Source organism: Accipiter gentilis, chromosome Z (assembly GCF_929443795.1).
Source record: "Accipiter gentilis chromosome Z, bAccGen1.1, whole genome shotgun sequence".
NCBI classification, from domain to species: Eukaryota; Metazoa; Chordata; class Aves; order Accipitriformes; family Accipitridae; genus Astur; species Astur gentilis.
This window is the reverse complement of record NC_064919.1, coordinates 41118716-41140605: the sequence shown is the minus strand read 5'-3', so window position 1 is coordinate 41140605 and position 21890 is coordinate 41118716. Positions and strand designations below refer to the sequence as shown.

The 21890-nt window shown below is 36.5% G+C and overlaps 1 protein-coding gene across 2 annotated transcripts in view; it reads right to left on the bottom strand.

Annotated features, from left to right (window-relative positions):
• Nucleotides 1-1827: 1827 nt before the first annotated feature.
• Nucleotides 1828-21890, bottom strand: part of CNTNAP4 (contactin associated protein family member 4) — a 252122-nt gene continuing 232059 nt past the window's right edge. Inside the window, exons 18-24 of one of the 2 annotated variants that reach the window (XM_049795559.1) lie at nt 20332-20571; nt 18575-18799; nt 16986-17119; nt 15827-15914; nt 7325-7543; nt 6905-6976; nt 1828-2704 (exon numbers count right to left, since the gene is read on the bottom strand). In XM_049795559.1, the coding sequence (XP_049651516.1) occupies nt 2511-2704; nt 6905-6976; nt 7325-7543; nt 15827-15914; nt 16986-17119; nt 18575-18799; nt 20332-20571 (1172 nt within the window). In that variant the 3' untranslated portion in view covers nt 1828-2510. The remainder of the gene's footprint in view (nt 2705-6904; nt 6977-7324; nt 7544-15826; nt 15915-16985; nt 17120-18574; nt 18800-20331; nt 20572-21890) is intronic. The other variant, XM_049795560.1, reaches the window with a different exon arrangement.

The window sequence follows — 21890 nt, the reverse complement described above, 5'->3', positions numbered from 1 at the left end:
GATCTAATGTATTATAATTAATATCTTCATACAAGTTTTGTCCACCATGGTTACTACATCCCACATTGATAAAAATGTAGTTGACTGGGATGCATCACTACTGATAGATTTGTTGATATAAGTGACACAAAAAGGTGGACACTGGCATATCTATCATGGGAAGGGAAAGCCTCTTGAGATGCAGAGGGTTTGAGTTACAGAGAAGTCCATGGGTGGCCTCCTCTTGAATTCAATGCAATTTAGGTCAGACTCTTGAAAAGAAGGAGTCATGATTTTAACTTTAAAGTAACTAGTCAGGCTGGGAGGGCCCAACATAGCAAACTTAACAGTTCAAGGTCTTCTCATGACCCATGTGAGGCTTTCACCTCCTCCACTCCCTATCCACAAAACAGGTATTCTTATCCATATCACTTATTGGGAACAGACCAGTATCATTCCCTCACCATGTTCTGTCCTTTCTAAAGGTGACCTATTGTCATGGCCCAAACTGTATCAGTGAATACACTTATGAACATGGACACCCAGTTCTTGATACTGGGTCCTCAGCCTGATTAATCTACCAGAGATGCACACAGAATTGCAAAAATGAGAACAAGAAAGCAGTGCACCTTAGTCTGAAAAATTTCTGATTGCAGAGCCTCCAGGTACCAAAAAAAAGGAAAAAAAATTTTTCTAAAAATGAAGTAAAGCCGTACAGGAGGAAGCAGAAAAGGAAGTATAGAATTCTGAAAATAGACAGTAAAGATTGATGGAAGAAAGTAAGCTTTAAAAGACAGTATCTGCTGGACATGTATATTTACAGCTTCCGTTTATGTAAAGAAGTTACACATTAAAGGTTTTGGCACACCATGTCAGGTTTCCATGTCTTTATAATGTTTTTGGGCATCTATGATAAACATTTTCTAAACTTCACAGTCTAGGGTCTAGCTTTTATTTTCCTCACTGAAAGAGGAGAAAAGCAGTGACTGTTATCATTACTTTCAATGGGAGCAGTTATAAATCAGTTCTGAAAGATGTATAAATTTTAAACTCTACAAGGGCACAGAATTCCTGATTCTATTCTCAGATACAAGCTCTAGGCACACAGTCTGAGGAAAAAACAAAAAATCCTTTGTGTATGGGTCAACTACCTAAATATTGGTATCTAGTGCCATTTTTTATGCCTTGAGGTATTCTACCTGATTACCAGATGTCTCTTCCAAAAGACACATACCTTCCATAGAAAATGAGACATTTTCCACAAGATCACATGGGTATTTCAGATACCCTATGGTGTCTAAAGGGACCTTACAATCTGCCTTTTAGACAACTTAGACATACCCTTCATATCTGATAATTTGTTTATACATCATAGAAAGCTCTTATTTACTCTGTCAGGATAGTAAGCACCTCTTTAATTTTGAGTGGTATAATCAGACCTTATTTCACAAAGATATAGTAGGTACTATTAAGGGTGAAGAACAAAAATATTCAAGTAGCAGCCACTGTACTAGACTCTAAATGCCCTACTTCCATTGTCATAATAATCATAAATAATTTCTATAATTTAGAACAACTTAATCTTGAGGTCTGGAGCATATCATAGATATGCTCCAGAGAATATGTCCCAGATAGTGCACAGAGCATTACTTTTGACAGAATAAGTATCAGTAATCTCCAGGGACAATAAACTTGATCATCTTTTGGTGTGTTCACTCATGGCAACTTAACTATTGTTAATATATTACTTGATCTTTCCAAGCAAATGTCTTGCCTTTTGTGATCCCAATTTTATTTAAAATGCTTAGAATGTGCATGAGTCTTTTGGTGCCATCACATGACCATAAGTGAAAACCTATTGCAAAAGAGACTGTACAGCATTTCAACACATTGTGCACCCTGCAGTTTTAAGGCCTGCTAGGCTTACCAAAAAGAAGGGGATAGTGATGACACTGGTCACATCCCAGGGAAAAGAAGTACAGTTTGTCTGGGACACCAAAATCCATGGCTCACAAGCAGATGCTGACACCAGCCAACAGCAGTTCAAAAGGCATTTTCAATTTGAGGAAGTAAGAGGGATCACTATAATGAAACACATTCTTTAACAACACAAAGTATTAGAATCCACCTTTCACCTTGAACAAAATCCCGGAATCAAATTTTAAAGAAAAAGATAGGAATAACTTCATAACAATTTTTCCCATTCAAAAATCAAATTCAGTATGTACATTAAACTTCAGTTGTAGAAGGTCACATCAGAACAGTCGGAAACTACCAACAATGAAATTGGTTACAATATCTAATTCACTGTTACATAAAATGCATTTACGGTATAATAGCTAAGGAATGCATGTAATTTAAAGAGGCCCCCTACAGCAATCACTGAGACTGAACATATGCAGTATAATAAGTCTCAAATCCATTGCATTTACTGTAGAGTGCAAGAGCTTTTTCTGTCCGTTGAGAGCCCCTGGCTTAGCAAGAAAGTCAGACTGTCACATTATTATATTAAATTAAATCATGAATGCCAATCAGAAGAAGTATTCCTTTTGATTTTCATTGGCTGTGTTTTGCATGCTGAGCTCACTTTTCAGTGCAGATTCAGCACTGTCTTCATTTTCAGATCCTTTTGACTCATTTTTTGAGTATATGCCTTTTTTTTTATAAATGCGTATGGCTATGGCAGTGATGCAAAGTAGGATGAATATCACGACTGCTATCACACCTAGGAGAAGAAAAGAGAAAAAAATCAAGTGAAAGGATGGACACATAATAACGCATGGGCCAGAGAGCAGGACAAAGAAGGAATGACTCCATCACATAATGGAGGGAGTTGCAGAGAAGCCTGAGAAACAAAAAGCCATGGCTGATTTCAAACCAGAAAGAGCTCTTTAGTGTAAGCTTCATGGTGATTGATTTGAAATTTTGCAGCGTACTAATAAAAAAAAAATATCCACAGAATACTATAATTTTTGAAACTTTTGAATGGAAGACCAGTAAGGGCCTTAGGGTACTGTGGGTAAGAGGGTGTCTTTCCATCCTTCACCATCAGCCTCTACCAGTCTGCCAGGCTGGGAAGTCAAGCCACTGTGGATTTGAGGAGCTGTTCTTCAGGGGCTTTCCTGCCAGACAATTGGACAGCACAAAAGGGACTACTATGACTTTCTCTTTTTCCCCAGCTCCTATGAGTATTAGACAATACTGTCCCTTTCCTCAGTCACTCATGTTGCTCATGACCCTTTCTCACACCACATGTCATCAGGAGGGAAGGAACATGTCTGATCATCAGCTTTCACCTGCCAGTCAGCTCTCCTCGCATGGCTGCAGGTCTGGGGAAGTAACCTGGAGAGCAAAGGCAGAGCAGAACAAGATAAGAACAAAGGTATGAATCTGGAATTCTGAACCAGGTCCTCTATCAACTCTGCCTGTGCACACCAAAACCACCAAGCCTCAGACTTTTTGTAGTAAAAATAATTGCACAGAGTTAGTCCCATTCATATCCAGTACTCCACACAAATTAGTTCAGACCACAGATGAGATGACTGGTTCTGACTAAAAAGTGCAGTTAATAAGAAGAATTTATAAAGGAAAATATAAAACATTTCATTATAGGGACTCCAGTGGAAATTGGGCAGTGTTTATAGCCACCTATTGTCAGGTCAAATGGGACAGAAATTCTAATGTTTATTTTGCCTCATGGAAGAAAATCCCAACTCTGACTGCCTTTGGTACATCATATGGGATGAAGAGATTTTTATGATCTACATTAGCTAGGGCCCATATTTCTGTAATTGCATCATTGTAATGAATAGAAACTGGTTAAAATACTAAAATCAAGGCTCACTTCATGTTGAGGGTGAAATATAGGTTTGACCCCTTCAGGTTTGTGGCACTTGTTCTGACATCTTGGGTGTGTTTTTACTTTGTATGGTTCTGTGACCTTTGGTTCATAAGTAAACAAGGTCCCTGCCTACACAGGTGGTAGTGAGCAGGCTTCCGTTCCCAACAGCTTTAACAGCCTCATATGGTAGGGTAAAATCATCACCAGTACAGCCACATCCATTATGGTGTACTAGCTGATCAGTTAGAAAGAAGAGGGACAGGAGCATAGCTTTATATAGGGGACTCATCAAGTACAGTATGTGCTACATATCTAACATATAAGAGATTAAATAGAATGGGCACTTAGTTTTAAAGGTGACTATTTAAGATTTATTGAACTATTACCAGGGCATGCTGTTCCTAGTGCAGCAGATTAGGAACAGTGAGGAAAGAGATACTTTCCACAGAGATAAGCATGACCTTACAGACTTGCTGCCCATCTCCTCTCTTCCTCACTCATTCTCTATGATGGTCTCAGGCCCTCAAGTTCATGAGTCAGAGGTTGTGCAGGAGATGAATTTGAGCAGAAATGAAATAGAAGGGAAGCAGAAAGTGATTGTCAAAAGGGCAGAAAGCAAGACCAGGCTGTAGGGAGGAAAAAAGCACTAAGAGTCTGGGAAACAGTTGTAATGCAATGGCTTAGCTGTACTAGATGAAGGAAAAATCTGCTGCATAACTTGGCCATTACTGCAAGAAAAATAAAAATACACAGTCCCTTAGCACTATAAATAAAACCAGACCAACCAAAATTCAGCACTTGTCACTTTTTTCATTTTCTGATACGAGCAGCCATCCTTAATGGTAGGAATAGAAACATTTTTGTGTGGTACCTTCTTCTCCACAATAGACTCTATAATCTAAGTAAATCTTGTTCTTATTTAGGTTACATAGAACAGTTATGCCTTTGTTTCACAGTCAACTCCATGTCCCCTGCAAAGGCTTGTCTATAAACTTGCCTGTCTGAGGTAGCTGAATTGGTACAGTTCTCAGTTATACTCATTTAAGGGTACTTACATTAAACTTTAACTGAGTGTTGTACAGCTTGCTTTATTTTGACATTTAAACAACAATAGTTAAGCAGTAGAAAAATTGTGAGTGCATATTCCCAAATGTGTTTAATAACAATAAAATTGTGAGGTGGTTAGTATCTTAAAAAGACTGCAACTATTGTACCTTGAAGTTCAAAAATTACTTTGTTGTTAGTACACTTAAAAATCCCCACCCACACTAAATTACCTAGTACATAAAGTGATCTTTATGTACAGATACTTACGTAAAATAATACTTATCTTTTGAAATAGCAAAGTAATTTTTTACAAAGTTAGATGTGTAAAAGAACTTAGAAACCATATATTTAAATTCTGACCTCACTGAATTCAGTGGTAAAATTCTCAGTTTGCATGTATAAAAATATATAGAGATAAGTATGACTTTACAAGCAAGGAAGCTTCTAGGTTTCATTACCTCTTATTTTAGTACCTTTAGCACTACTATGTTAAAGGTCACTGACCATGCAGTGTGCTGTTGCCAGGCACTGACCATGGCAGTTACCATTATTTAAATGGCAGACACAGAGCTGACTGCAGGTTCTTATCTTAATTCCACCTTACATAGACCTAAATGCTTTTAACCTCAGTGAGAAGCCTTGGCAGCTTTATTCAGCTAAATCCTACTATGTCATTTGTCTGCTGAGGTTTTTAAAACCCTTAGAAAGGAAACCTACTCAGAATTTAAAAGATGGAGAGGTTGACCTTTCCTTCCCCCTGCCCTCTTTCTGTTGAAGTATCTAACAGAAATTGAAACAGTGCATTATACTGTAAAAATACCATCTTAATGAGTGAAGTTTCATTCCCTCACATTCACCCAAGAGAAGAAATACCACCAGAAATTCTCACAGGAGAAGATTCTCACAAGAGACAATACTATTCTGTGAAAGAAAAAAAACCTGAATTGACATAGTCGTACACTTGCTTCGATACCTGTGACAGGAATTGAAATTGTCCTGAGGGTCCCCAATCCCAAGCTCTCCCTGTTAAGGCTCACTTGCACCCTCTTTATTCCTGCTAAAGAGGTAGAACTTCCCCACTACAACAGAGATAGGTCTTGGCTTAAGAACGGTCAGTCAGAAAGACACAGTAATAGAACCTGCCTATCCTGATTATCAGTCCTGTTCTTTAAGCACAAGACACCTATCCCAAGCTTTATACCATATTTGTTCTGACAGGCATAAAAAGTAAAGGGTCTGTCAACATATTCACTTTAGGAGCAATTGAACTGTAGATGGTTCATTCTCTATTCCTCTGTTAAAAATAAGTGTTTTTTGAAAAATGTTTGTGGATGATCATTTGTAGGTCTATTTAAGCTGATAAAAGTAGCCAAAAGAAATAGTAAGAAAATAGAGGAGAAATGGTATTTCAAACCAACAGTAATTATTTTTTATTATTAATATTATTTTAACATGCATTTCATTTTTAAGCTGTTAAGTAATGCAGGTGATAATCTGTCCAAGAGTACATTGCTTTCCAAATGCAGAACCAGAATGAAACTTGCTTCAGTCTGTCAAAGGATTGATTTAAGCAGTGTTAGACCCTGTTTTCTCAAGAAAAAAACTGTGTTGCTCAGATCTATCAAAGAAGATTTTTAACTTGTGTAGCAAAATGTGATTTTTTGGCATAGTCAAGGAGCAAAGATTGTTCATTCTTAAATATATGCCATTTGTCACAACATATCCACTTACTTTTTAAAGTCTTAGACACTAGCATTATGCAAGTTGGAAACCTGTTCTTAATATCTTGTGTATCAGCAGAATGTTCCAATGTATAGAAACAGTCATGGCATAAATATATGTAAGAAGAAAATATGAGAGCTATTGTTTAAATTTTAAAACTATGCTTGATTTTTGACTGTGTACCACTTGTAATAAAATTAAACCTTTTTACTAGTTTCCTTATGCAAACAAAACTAAACTGACTTCACTTCAGCATTGAAAGACTCACAGTTACTAGAAAAAAAAGGTTCCCGTGAAGTTTATAGTCCCTATTACCTCCAATAATTGCAGAGTCACTTCTGATTGCATTAGCTAAGGGCTCTCCCTCATCTATTGGTCCAGAGTGATCTGCAGCAGAAAAAAAGGAAAGTGACAGACAAATAGAAGAAATGTTTTCAAGAAATTCTCACATGGTTACAGCTCATGTACGGTATGGTAAAGTGGCAGTGTTCCGGGTCCATAAGCACGCAAATAAGAACACTGATGTAGATGATACTTTGCAGAAATAAAGATGTAAACATTCAGAGAAGAGAAAGGTTAGAGAAAAGGAAGTAAGTACATATAAAAGAGAATTATTTTTCAAAATACTCCCTAAATGTTAATCCACATGGGGAAAAAAAAAGTTCTGAATCACATCATGAGTACTCTATTTAGATTTTGTTTCAGAGATCAGAACAAGTGATAACCATATGCTACCTGCAAATGAATGGGTTGTTTCACTTGATGTTGAGTCAGCTCCAGTTAAAGTACCACAGTTGGACTCAGTGAAGCGTCCCTTTACAATGACAGGGGCTGAGCTGCTGTGGTGCAATGCAGCCTTCAAAGGAGCAATGTGGTTGAACTGCACTGAAGAGAGACATCCAGTAAACCCCTGAGAGTTTGCCTTCATAGTGTCCTCATCTACATCGCTGTTTTCTGTTAATCAAAAGGAACAGAACGTAATTAATCATAGTGCAAATGTACAAAATAAAGCGACAGAAGAATAAATGAATAATTAACCTGTGTTTCCCTGAGTATATTTGAGTTACAGCAACATATGTAGATTCACTGAATCCCTTTCTTGTCTGTCTTTAATGAAAAGACAGTCAGATAAATTCAACCCTTTCTTTTTTTTTGACAGATGACTGTTGCTAGTCTGCTGAGGGAAATGCTTTTAACTTACTATAGCAAGTTCCCAAGCAAAAAGATTCAAATGTAACTAAGATGTTTAAATTAAAATGAAACACTTTTTCATTCTGAAAAAGATAAAGATGAAGCATGCTTTCATGGAAAATACATATTTTATTAGATTTCTTCTCATAAATGTGTACATTATTGGACCATATTCTTTCCACAGATTCATGTCTACTCCATCCCATCACCATCAAGTCTGTCAAAACAAAAAACCTCTGAAGACCTCAGATCCTGTAAATCCATCAAGATCTTTTCTGTGAAATTCTAAAAAATGAACGTTGTTCCACTTTACATTTTAAACATGATACCATTATCTTTCCCACCAAGGAAAAAAAAAAAGAAAAAAAAAAGAAGAAAAAACCCTCCCCTCTTAGTCTCCTGAGCTGCCTTTCTGAATGCATGTTCCCTGTCAGAGCTCTCTAATTATTCACCAGCTAATGCTAGCTAATGCTTTCTAAAGCAGTACTTTGTAAATGGAAAACAGTTTATTTACAGTGACAGTTCTAATTTAAGTAAAAACTCAGGAAGTTCTAATCATTCAAAGATGATTCTTAAGGGAAGTAAGTTTTCAAGTTTTGTGCAAATAAAATGGGAATTTCATCTCATTCATTTCCACCTCCAAATTATCCTAAAACCCATGAGTGAACTTGTGATCTTTACAATGGCTACCATAACAATGTTAAATACTAATGTATGATGCACTCCTCAATACAATTAGGTTAATAGTGAAAATTGGGCTAATGGCTTTTGGCTGAATGTTGCAAAATAACACTGCAGCTTTCTCCTCAACTACTCTCTGTTTCTGGCAATGATGATGTATCGTTAGATAGATGGATGCCAACCAAGAGTCTGCTCACCTACACTGATGGATTATGTAAAATGTTGGATGTTTAACTGCCTCTGTTCTCTATGTATCATACACTGTTTCTGATGATTGCCTCACCGCACTGAAGGATCTACTAGATCTGGATGTCTCAAGAAAAAGACTAACCTGAGGTGGCAAGAAAAAACATCCCAACCCCCCTGTGATAAAAGTATATATCTCCAACTATAAGTAGGATCAAAAACCTTAAGAGTGAAGGTTTTCCATTATTTTCTAGTTTCCCATACAAAACATTTCATAAACAATGTATAATATGAAAGGAAATTAGATATTTAAAATCCTTAGAGTTCACTTGACTCATTAATTAGAAAATACTGCTAGTGTAAAGTAAAACTTTTTATTAGATAAAGCAATCTTCCTGGTAAAAGTGATAAAGCTTAGGGAAGACAAACCCTTCTCCACTTTACTGCTTAAGTCAAATTTAACTGACTAAAAATGACACACACACAAGTTGTTTATCAGTGACTGTATTTTATAGTAAACTGCAGCTATGCATCCTTAAGCATCTTTATAGCAAGTCATTTGATAAGTGTACTCAATTTTTTTCAGCAAAGAAAGACAAAATTACTCCACTTACATTGCCTTCAAAAAAAAAAAAAAAAAGAAAAAAAAAAAGCAAAAGCCAAACACAAACTCAATAACCTTCTTTCTTGAATTCTGTTTCAACCATCTTTCCTCTGTGAAGTAATACTGAAAGTCAGCACGTGTACAGATTCCATTTTAAGATATGGACTGTGCAATCAAAAGACTGGCTTTGACGTGCCTACTTTCATGATGGTGAAGATTTCAAAATTTTTCATATTCCTGTATAATCTTATCTTGTCTCAAAATCAGACAAGTCCATAATACATTGGGTGAAATATTGACTGGCAGGTCAGGCTCAGAGAGTTATAGAAAATGGGGTTGCAACAGGCTGGTGGCCAGACACCAGTGGAGTTCCCTAATTTTAGGGCCAGAGCTCTTTAATGTTCTTATAAATGATCTGGATCCAGAAGTCAAATGTATATTAAGAAAGTTTGCCAGTGATACTAAATGAGGAGGAGCTGTGGACCCCCTTGAAGGTAGGGACCATACAGAGAGATCTGGTTAGACTAGAGAGCTGGGCAATCACCAACTGTCTGAAATTTAACAAGAGCAACTGCAAGATTCTCCACCTGGGATGGGGTAATCCTATTTATACATACAATTTAGGGGATGAGAGGCTGGATAGCAGCCCTGTGGAAAGAGATCTGGGGGTTTGGGTTGATACCAAGTTGAATATGAGTCAACAGTGTGTCCTGGCAGCCAAAAGGGCCAACCATGTACTGGGGTGCATCAAGCACAGCACAGCTAGCTAGTCAAGGGAGATGATTGTCACACTCCACACTGTGTTGGTGTGACCCCACCTCAAGTCCTGTGTGCATTTTTGGGCACCTAAATATAAAAAGGACATCAAACTATTAGAGTGTGTCCAGAGGAGGGCAAACAAGTTGGTGAAAGGTCTCAAGGGCAAGACTTACAAGGAGCAGCTGAGGTCATTGGGTTTGTTCAGCTTGGAGAACAGAAAGCTGAGGGGTGACCTCATGGCAGTCTGCAACTGCCTCAAGAGGGGCAGTGGAGAGGGAGGCGCTGATCTCCTCTCCCTGGTGACCAGCTACAGGACACGAGGACATGGAATGATGCTATGTCAGGGGACATTCAGACTGGACATTAGGAGAAGGTTCTTCACTGAGAGAGTGGTTGGTCACTGGAACAGAGTCCCCAGGGAAGTGGTCATGGTACCAAGCTTGTCAGAGTTCAAGGAGAGTCTGGATGATGTTCTTACTCATATGGTTATTTTTAGGTAGTCCTGTGAGGAGCAGGGATTGGACTTGATGATCCTTATGGGTCCCTTCCAACTCAAGATATTATATGATTCTATGATTCAATGAATCTGTTCAGTAGGAAAAATTAATGCATATTTGACTTTCACATTTAAATTACCAGCTGTGGGTACTAACAATGTGCTTGGAATGGACTGCCACAAAATCTCACATTTGTGCAACAAGCCTGTATGAAAATTTTATTATGGCCAGGCTATTTACATTAAATAAATTTTATTTATTACAGCTGAAACTAATTATGCCTATACACCCACTGATTTCAGTTGAATAAGATATGGTCATTGCTTCTTTTTTTTTTTTTTTTTTCCTATGGCTAATATGTGACGACATAAATGCCACTATGTTGTTACTTTTTTTTTTTTTAATATGAAGAAATACATTATTTTACTGCCATTTACTTATGGTTCATATTGGAAGAGACCACAAGGAGATAAATTACAGAAAAATATGTAATTAATTATTTTTCTGACTTTTGTGCATAAGAAAATACCCTTTAAAAACACTCTAAAATGGTCTAGGGCCCTTTTCATTAATTTTTTATTTGTTTCAGCAGTTTACTGCTGAAAAAAAATGCCAGTAAATAAAGCAATTTAATTAACAGGAAGTAATAGTTCTGTCTTTGATACTTTTTGCTGCTTTTTCAACAAAAGAAATCCAGCAACCAGGAGTTACAAGTGGATGTATTTTGTGGAACTGTCATTTATCACACTGCTGACATTGAGTAGAAAAAAAACCCTTAAAAATAACACATTAAAAGGCAAATATTTTTCCAACAGAATTATTTCATCAAACTAAAATATCTCCATTAAATCCCTGAATATTTATAATTTAAATACTGGTAGTTTGCCCAAAATTCCAAGGCTCTGGAAACTTTATCTTTCGCCAAATAATTATCCTGAAAAGCTTCGGTATTGGAAGTAAAAGTTGACAAACTTGGCTGACTAAAATAAAAATCTGATGAAAAAAAATTCATATAAATTTGTTGGAGTACAATTATATGTACTTTAGATTGTGGGAGCTGCATAAAAATGCATCTTTTGCACTAACAGACTTATATTAAAGGCTTTTCTAAACCAGCTTTAAAGGACTAAATTTTATTGTTTTATTACTATATGAATTCCTAAATCCATATAGTAGAAAAAGCTGCATAGAGAGAAATGGACATTTTTAAAGCAACTATTATTTAGCATGTGCTTCACTGCTGCACTTTTTTAGGAGTACCCAGACATTATTGTTTTAAAAAGCTGATTGTAAAATTAAAAATTTGAATTATGGCTATATTTTTACCTATCAGTGGAGTACAGTGAGAGTTTTACAATTCCACCATTCTTTTATCAGTAAAACTATAATAATTAGAGCTCTTAAGCAAGCTCTGTAATTTTTAATTATCCTCAAAGATATTCCCATAAAGACAGAATTAAATTATACAATCTTATAATTTCAGAGATGAATAAACCAATGTAAGAAAGGACAATTTCACTACAATTAGAATAGAACAGTTTGAATACACAGAAATTCCATTTCAAATGTGGTACAAAATAGTTTGCTGGTTTAACCTAGGCTTTCTTATTAAGAGTCAATTGAAAATTTGGTTTTATTTATTAGTGAAATAACCAGTTATTACATTGTTGGAGATGTCCATATTCAGTATGATGCCTTTGTTTAAGTGAATTGACTTCAAATCACACATTTTCTTAAGCTGGTGAAACTTTGTGTATAAATCAGACCTAAGTAAATCTTGCTGAAAGCCTATCTTTGTCTCAGTTGGCATGGAAAGGTTAACAGCTCTCACTGAGGAAAAATGTTGCCCATAGCTCTCCACCCTCACCCTGGGGAAGCCTAGGAAGCTTTGTCCTGGGCAAATGTGGCTTTACTCAGTGGAAGTAAATTACTTCATTAGTGGGTTGCTGTAAAAAGAGAGGTTTCTACAGCCTTCTTACAGTGTGGGGTGCTTTGAGAGAAATTATTTTCTTAGAAGGAAAACAAAAATGTAAGGAGCTCTTTGGATTGTATCCTGTGAACTGTGTGGCTGAGTGTGCCACTTCTCTTTTCCCTCACCACTTAACCTTCCAATATTTTGCTGAGTCCCAACACAGTTTAGCTGCCTGACTATTTGTCACAACGTTGCATAACATAAATTCAGAAGTCTTTAAATTGGAAGGCTAAGGTTCTGGGAAGTGAGGAAGAACACTGTTTTGGGGGGGGTGGGGGGGTGGGGGTGGTTTTTTTGGTTCTTTTTTTTGTCGTGTCCCCCCCCCCCGGGAATTCAAAACTAGTTCAGCAGCTAACTATCACATTTGCTTTCAACAAAAAACTGAGCTATGTACAACTGCAGAAGAGCTCAGACAAATACTTCTCCAACTGAAGAACATTCTTAGAAAATCCACAGATTTCTGGCCTATTTTAAAACCTGTGGTTTTTTACTGAACAGCATTGCAAAGTACAAGAAATACATGATTTCATATTTTGTTGCTCCTTCTGTTTAGACCTCTTTGCTGAAGCAAACACTCATTACTTTTTTCCACTGCCTTCGTAAAGCCTCCTTCCACCTCTAGACATGACTTCTCAGGAATCAGGACCCAATGCAGTCAGATTTATAAAAGAAACAGCAGCTCTTCAATAGCATCTCTCCTTTGAAAGGGAGAGAAGTATATGTTTTCTTCAAGACAGATTATGTAAACTGAGCCAAATTGGGATGAGTGCCCGTGGAGGTCATTGTAACTCCATGCTTCACACTACTGTAGTGATGCAAAGCCATCATATAACTGAACAAATTCCCACCTCTGAACTTTTATAACAGTGTGGTTTCTTTGGATGAGACATTAGTCCTGATAAAAAGAGACTTTTATTTGCCTAAAAATGTGCATTTCAATACATTGCATCAAATACATTTTAAAGTAAATTTGTGCAAGCTTTGATATGGAATTTCTTGACAAAGATAAAAAAAACCTTTAATGCTGTACTGGTCTGGTATTACCCTTATATGAGTGTGACTGCAATTGACTACTACACTTCAAAACACTATGAATTCCTGATTCAGTTTTACCATCTATTTGTGGGGTTTTGAAATATTTTAAATTATTCTCTTCTAGTAGTTTATATTTCAGCTAATAATGCTTTAAAATTATGCTTAAATGATCATTCTCTTTTCCATTCTCTGTGCATACCTACATAGTAGTCCTTTTCTGGACTGTGAGTTCTATAAAGAAAATCTATGTTTCAAAAGTAATATACATTTCTGTTTATGTTAGAGGTCCATAGTTATTTTTCCAGTAAGAAAACATATTAGCAACATTGTGATTCTTCCAAATAATCACAAATAAAAATAATTAGGATTTTTTTTTTAAGTCTATAAATATGATCTTTAAATTTCATTAATTAATGAATTTTAAGCTACTTAGCATTTTATTACCATCATTATGAAAACTATTAACACTGTATGCATTTTATATATTAATTTTTTTCCCACCTATTCTAGATAATAATCTTAGAACTGAAAAACACAACCATCTATCTGATGGATAAGGAATTAGCTGGATGGCCTTATCCAAATAGTTGCATGCAACAGCTCAATGTTTAAATGGAGATCAGTAACAAGTGCTGTCCCTCAGGGGTCCATGCTGGGACCAGTACTATTCAATATTTTTATTAATGACATAGACAGTAGGATTGAGTGCATCCTCAGCAAGCTTGTGGGTGACACTAAGCTGAGTGGCGCAGTTGATTCGCTAGAGGGAAGAGACGCCATCCAGAGGGACTTTGGCAGACTTGAGAAGTGGGCCAATGTGAATCTCATGAAGTTCAACAAGGTCAAGTGCAAGGTCCTGCACCTGGGTCAGGGCAACACCTGGTATCAATACAGGCTGGGGGATGAAGGGATTGAGAGCAGCCCTGAGGAGAAGGACTTGGGGATACTGGTGCATGAAAAATTGGATATGAACTGGCAATGTGTGCTTGCAGCCCAGAAGACTAGTATCCTGGGCTGCATCAAAAGAAGTGTGGCCAGCAGGTCAAGGAATGTGCTTCTGCCCCTCTACTCCACTCTTGTGAGACCCCACCTGGAGTACTGCATCCAGATCTGGGGTTACCAACACAAGAAAAACATGGACCTGTTGGAGTGGGTCCAGAGGAGGACCACAAAGATAACCAGAGGGCTGGAGCACCTCTCCTATGAAGACAAGCTGAGAGATGGGATTGATTATCCTGGAGAAGAGAAGGCTGTAGGGAGACCTTATAGCAGCCTTCCAGTACCTAAAGAGGGCCTACAAGAAAGCTGAAGAAGGACTTTTTACAGGGGCATGTTGTGATAGAACAAGGGGTAATGGCTTTAAACTGAAAAAGGGTATATTTAAATTAGATATAAGGAGGAAATTCTTGACTGTGAGGGTGCTGAGGCACTGGAACAGGTTACCTGGAGAGGTTGTGGATGCCCCATCCCTGGAAGTGTTCAAGGCGAGGCTGGATAGGGCTTTGAGCAACCTAGTCCAGTGGAAGGTGTCCCTGCCCATGGCAGGGGTTGGAACTAGATTATCTTTAAGGTCCCTTCCAACCCAAACCATTCTGTGATTCTATGAAATTATTTTAGAGGAAAAAAAAATATCCTTTAACGTTTCACCAGCACCACATCTTCCTCTATTGTGGAGTTTTCTCAATGTGACCAATGGGAAAATAAAATGATATTGAGAATTTTAGGTCAGGATATTTTATTTTAACAAAATTGACAAAATGGTAATTGTAGATAGGTAAATTCCATTTTGAACATTACTACATATAAACAGACAGCTTTTGATAAGTCATCACTAGAAAAAATTATTTTGACATAGCTTAACTTGTTTTTAAAGAGCAACTCCAAGAAGGTTTTTGCTTACATTACCTTATCCCTAACTGTTTACACAAAAATCTAGTCACAGAAATTTTTTCAATACAGTACATGTTTAGTAGTATTCTATGCTATTTGTGTACAATTTCACAGTCTTTTATTTTTTCCTGACGGTAAAAAAAAAAAAAAAAAAAAAAAAGTGACGTTTCATAATGCTTGATTGCAAAATGAGAGAGAGAAGTGTGAAATTATTTTTAATGGAACCTACTTGATCATTTTTCAGGAAGTACTTAACCATGATTATATTTGTCTTTCAACAAGACTGAAGTTTCTACCTTGATTGTGACTCAGTGTCTAACTAAATCCAAGACAACAAATATCTTTCAATGAGATTAGGTTTATTATTGTCCATGTGCTGTGATGATATTTTGATCTAGAAAACCCTGTGGTGTTCCACTTACCTAAAATTTTGCCAAGTGTGAGAGACTTGATTGCATTGAATTCTGTGCCTGAAGACAGAATAAACTTCATTCTTTCATTCTGGTTAATCTGCAGAACAGTGCGGTGAAAAACAAAGTAAAATAGTGGAAGAAATATTAGTCAAAGTTTTCAAAAGCAGATAAGATCAAGGTTAAAAGTAGAAGAAGCTGAGGGAAGCATTTGTTAGCATAAAAACTAATCAGGAAATAGATGATCGGCTTCCTCACATCACTGATTACAACTGTGATACTTCTTAAGCATCCCACTTAATAAGCCTTGATTTATCTTACTGATTTGGCTGATTGCTTCTTTTTCATCTATAAGATGAATAAAAATGGTAAACCTTCAAAAACATGAAAAAGGCTCTTTTCATTAAAAAAGGCACTCAACATTTAGTTCATAAAGATCAAATATTGTACTGTAAATGCTCTGGCCCCTAGGGTACCTCTAGAACTACTTGCCTTCAAGCCTTCTACCAATGCATCATTAAGCAAACTCAGCTTTAGCCTCAAAATACTAACTTGTAACATCCAGGTTTTTAAATTTAAAAAATGAAGACTTCTTTACATGCTAGGATCTACTATTAGCAAATCAAATATTTCTACTTTATCATCAGACTTCCCCTAAAAATAACAAAAATCTTTTCCTTAATAGTCATATTGCTTTGATGTAAAAGGAACAATGAAAATTAGGCAAATAGGCTTAAATTATTATCTAGATGGTAATATATTTGTACTGTAGTTTGATAGGTAATTTGAAACAAAAACCAAAATGTGAGACCCAAAATAAATGTCAGCATGTGGCAGTACACATTTCATACAGAACACAGAAGTCATACACATTTCATAAATTGTGAAAATTTAACCATCAAACAATTTATTGTATTTTCATATAAAATGATGAGGAGTTATTGACCTTTTGAAATAGATGAGATGAACACCAAAGGGATTGTGTAATGCAGACTTTCACTGTGCATCATGAGTCTGCTAACCTTTGCTTTATTTACTTGAGATATTAAAACAAGTTTATTTGGGAGTAGTTGCCTTGTTTTAACTATTTATTTCATTTTGCTTTGGATCTTCTATTTTTTTTTTTTTTATGATAATCCACTTTTTTTTTTTTTTTTCCTAACTGAATTACCTCTACAAAGAGCATTTCCTCCTCTCTGTTAATCTTCACATGTTGCAGTTGTCCATCGGCCATGTTTTTGATATTGATGCCAAAGACATCAGGATTTTGATGGCTATCTAGCTTGTACCTGATCTGTAAACTTCCTGCAGGGATAAATAGAGCAAAAGATATAGTACACTACGTACACAACAGGCAGTGTAGATCATATACAATGTCTCTGCTTCACATGTGCATTTGAAAAGCAAAACAAATGTTTGATTTATTTAATGAATTAACTATGAGGAATTGACATAAGTGAGAAATTAAAGAAGGCAACATGAAAAGTAATAGCAATGTTGGAAGTAGGATGTAGTGACAAAGCCATAAACTGTCACAAAGATGAATAATGAGTTAAAATTTGTGCAGAAACTTTTGTGAGTACTTATATAGTTCAGCTGAGAAAGACTTGGTCTGGTAGCTTATGTCAGTGTGACTTATCAAATAAAACTCAGTACCTTACAAGTACTGTTCTTGAATAATGTTTACACTGTCTGGAGCTGTAAACCACTGAACAGTTGACAATTCAGTAGGATGCAGTTAATTACTTCTAGCTCAGTTTCCATTTCTTGTTGTTAACTCCCAGTGTACTCTGCACACATATAATCACACAGAGACTCTTTCACAGCAGAACACAGAGGCAGTGTGCTTTCCTTGTCAGAGATTCTGTCCCAGCTGTAGATGGACGACAGTTTTCTACCAATCCTTTGGAAAACAAGGCCCAGGCCAGACCCAGGCCAGTCATGAGTAAAACGTGTTCAACCTCACATGATAGGGTGGATACTACAGTTATTCTACACCCAAATCTGCATCCAGGAAAGCACAGGAACTTCTTTGAGCACAGAACCACTGTGACTGCAAAGAGTCTGGTAAACGCAAAGAGTCTTTGATAAACCCAAAGATTCAACTCAGTCTGTGGGGTTTTTTTAATTAAAAAAATAAAAATAATTTTTAAAAAATTATCTAGACATAGAAGAAAGAATGAAAAAGTAAGATCCAACCAACATTTAATGTTTATCTTAAATGTAAACATCAATTATGTTATGTGTATTTTCACAGTCATATATGTGTATTTTCATAGGTATATAAGTAGCTTATGAATTTACTTGAATGAAATGACCTCTGATTAATTTGGAAAATGGGTAATGCACTTTCAAAAAGTAATTTATTTCATTATTTATCATGTGGATGGCAATTAATATATCACGTGAGTTGCAGGCAGATCAGATACATTTTGAGTTTCATTTCAAAATTTAAAAAAAAAAAAGGTGAAATATTTTACTGCATTTCTAAAGGCTTTCCAGAAATAAGTATTTTTGCCAACTTGAAAAAAAAAAAAAAGCCAGTAGTAAAAGTTGAAATTACAGTAGGAGAAATGTTTTTTCTTGTGAAAAGCATTGCTTGGTGCAGCTGAAAAAAAAAAAAAAAAACCAAAACCCAAACATTTAAAGAAACAACAGGACAATGCTTCGTTTGTGACTCAGGTCTGGGAATCAGAGTGAATATGAGTTGGCAGCTATGATATTCATTAGTGTTTCCAGACAACCTATCTGAACACTCACCGTTTCTGGTAAGAATGACCGAGAGGTATTCCTTGTAGAAGGAGTTGACATAAAGCAGTAAGCTTGGTGTCCGTGTTGTTCGGAAGGCAAATGTAATTGCTTCACTGTTCAGTGTCATGTCAGCATAGAAAGAAGAAGCATGAGAACTAGAATTTTTTGCTAAGGTGTAGTATTCTTGAAAATTGTAGGACACAGAAGTGCCAGTCCCAAAATAGGCAGAGATCTCTGAAACAAAAAAAATAATTCAGTTTTTAAATATCATGCAAAACAAGACTAAAGCTCCTTTTTTTCCCCTTTCTGTCCCAGAAAAAATTAAAATGTATTCTTAACTATTATCATAAAGCTGAAGAAGTCATATAAATGGAACTAGTATTTAGAACTATAGAGAAAAATAAGACCCAACCCAGTCTAAAGCAAATGTCCAGTTAGCCATGTGTCTTAAACATCTGTTGCAGGAATAAGTGTTTCTTTTTGTCTAGTTTTAAACACGCTTTCTGCTTTTTTCCTGTTTATCCATGTCCTCAAGCCCAATATGTCCTGTCTTGTATGTATACTGGTCCTACAGAGAAATGCGTGCAGCAGTTTGAATGCTAACTTATTGATTAAACTTGGCCACACCTGAAACACATATGTGGGACACTCATCAGGTTACAGAAAGAAAAGGAGAATGCAAACTGAGTTGTGCTCTTCTTATGGATGCATCACTCATAGAGGGCTTCTGTATCTCTGTGATATCTCACAGCCATTTTCTGCTAAATATAACTGTCTTGGACTATCCTGTCACACACAACCTCCACATCTTTTCTGGAAATTTCTGTAATCTGGCTCAGTACCTTTGACAGAAGGTGACTGAAAATTATTACTATAGGTCATCCCACACTTTTAGCAACAGAAGCTGCTCTGCTCCTGCAGAATAATAAACATGGAGTGTGACCATTAGTCTCTTCTGCTATTTGCAGGGAAGGGGGAAAGTATCATTCCTCACTCAGTGGCTTTAGCTCCAAAGCTATAGATATGGAAGGACTTCACATGAGTCGTATGTTCTTGTGGTGGCAGTGGTGGCTGGACAGATTTTGTGTTCGCTAATCTAGAGGAACAGAGAGTTATGGCATTTAAGCCACTGAGTATGTTGCAGAATGAATTTAATACACAGAGGAAGTAAGCCATTTTTAGCAAATCAGAATAATATGCAAATACCAAAAATTCTAGATAAACTTCCATTCTTAAAATTCAAACTTGATGAACTGTGATCATCTACCAGTATGACACCATCACCAAAGAACTCCTTTAAAATGGCTGAAGACTTGGGCTCAGTCCTGTTTCTGATGATCTCACTTTCTTCTTACAGTAAAAAGAAGTTTAAGGTTCTTCTGATCTTGGTTTGTTTTCCAAATTTAGTCTTAGTCTTAGTTTTAAGATTAAGACTTGAAAGACAGAAATCCAAAAAATTACTTATATAGTTCCTAACTTTAGTATAGCATAAAAGAATCAAAGGAGTTGCATAACATTAATGAAAAGATGCTGATCCTCTCAGGTAGTGTGGTTCTTGCTTTAAACAATGTTGAAAGTATCTCTGGAAGACAGTGTTTAGCAAAACGTACACTTACTGAACAAATTCAGTTGAATGATTCTCTACGTTAAGTAAAACTTAAATATCTTCCAAGCATTTAAACATCTCTTTAAAGGGCTGTAAAGATCTTGTTCTGGACTCTATAGTCCTGTTTTCAGTAATTGATAAAGCTAAAAAACATCCTTGCCTTTCTTACAGAATGGCCCAGCATAGGCAGACAAAGTGCAGTCACAGGAGAATCCACTGTATTTCTCTCTACATTTTCCACCATTGTGACACAGGTTACCATAGCTGCTACAATGTCCAGGACAGCCTGGTTCAACTCCTGGTGTTATCTTTGCTCTCTCTTCCAGGTCAAGGGCCATTCCATTCAACTGTAACGAACGAATGCATCCCAAAAATCCTTTTTGCCTAGATGCTGTCCCACCTGAAATAAATTCATAGGAGCTTTTAAAAAATTAAAAGAATTGATGTGGTAAAACCTCTTTATGTTTTACAGCCCCTGAACAGACTATTAGGAGATTCCAAGCTACAAGCATATGCATGTGAAAATATTTATAAATAGCTTTAAAAGCATATCTGATTTCTTTTTTGTCAAATAATTACAGTGAACCCTTGAAGCTTTTAACGGGAAACAAGGACTTTGCACAGTAAGATACCAAGCAATGACGTATAATTCTGTTAATTCAGAAAGGAGTAACATCCAGAAATTAAGTGGTTTTCTTTTTTTTTTTTTTCTTTTTGAAAAGAGGAGAGGAGAGGAGAGGAGAGGAGAGGAGAGGAGAGGAGAGGAGAGGAGAGGAGAGGAGAGGAGAGGAGAGGAGAGGAGAGGAGAGGAGAGGAGAGGAGAGGAGAGGAGAGGAGAGGAGAGGAGAGGAGAGGAGAGGAGAGGAGAGGAGAGGAGAGGAGAGGAGAGGAGAGGAGAAAGAAAAAAGAAAGAAAATAGAAAAAAAAAAGGAAAAAAGATAAAAGGCTATGGGAGAGTGATGAACTGTACAGTTTTACTCTTTTAAAATCCTTCTGACTGATCAACCGATCTGTGTGTCTGTCCATCTGTCAGTCTCGTGGTATAAATCATAACACACAGTTGGTGTCCGGCATGACATACTTTGTCCCATATTGGAAGCTGTGTTCATTCTTGAGTAATAGGAAGATTTATCCCCCTCACTGCAGAGGAATATTGGTCAAGAGATACCTGACTACCAAGCATAAGTGATAAAAATACAGGGCAATCGTAAGGCTAACAACAAGTGTTACTTCCTTTGTTTTCATTGTTTATTTTTAATATACGTAACAATACAATGATTTTATGTTATCTCTGCTAAAATGAGCATTTTGATGGCAGCTTTAGGCTTTAGTTGTTCTGGCTTCTTTGGAAAACCAGAGTATATACATCTAAGAAGTAAAGAAAGAGTGTTTTAGCCTGAAGAAACCATAGGCCTAGTATGTTAGTAACTGACTGATGGGTGACTATGGAAGGTACTAGGTATACGAGATGACGTTTAAGTAAAGAATGTCTCTGTTAATGTCATTCTTAGGACACTGTATGTTTCATTTTTCTCTAGATCCTTTCACTGGCTTGAGCAGACAAGCCTGAGCCTGTACCAGTGGAGTCACTGGAAGCAGTCAAACAGTAAGTCTCATTACTCCCTCCACTGAAGAAAAGTATATTTAATTGAAGAGTTGAAAATATCTTATAAGTAGTTGGAATTTATAACAAGCTGCATTATCAAAAAGACTGGTTTA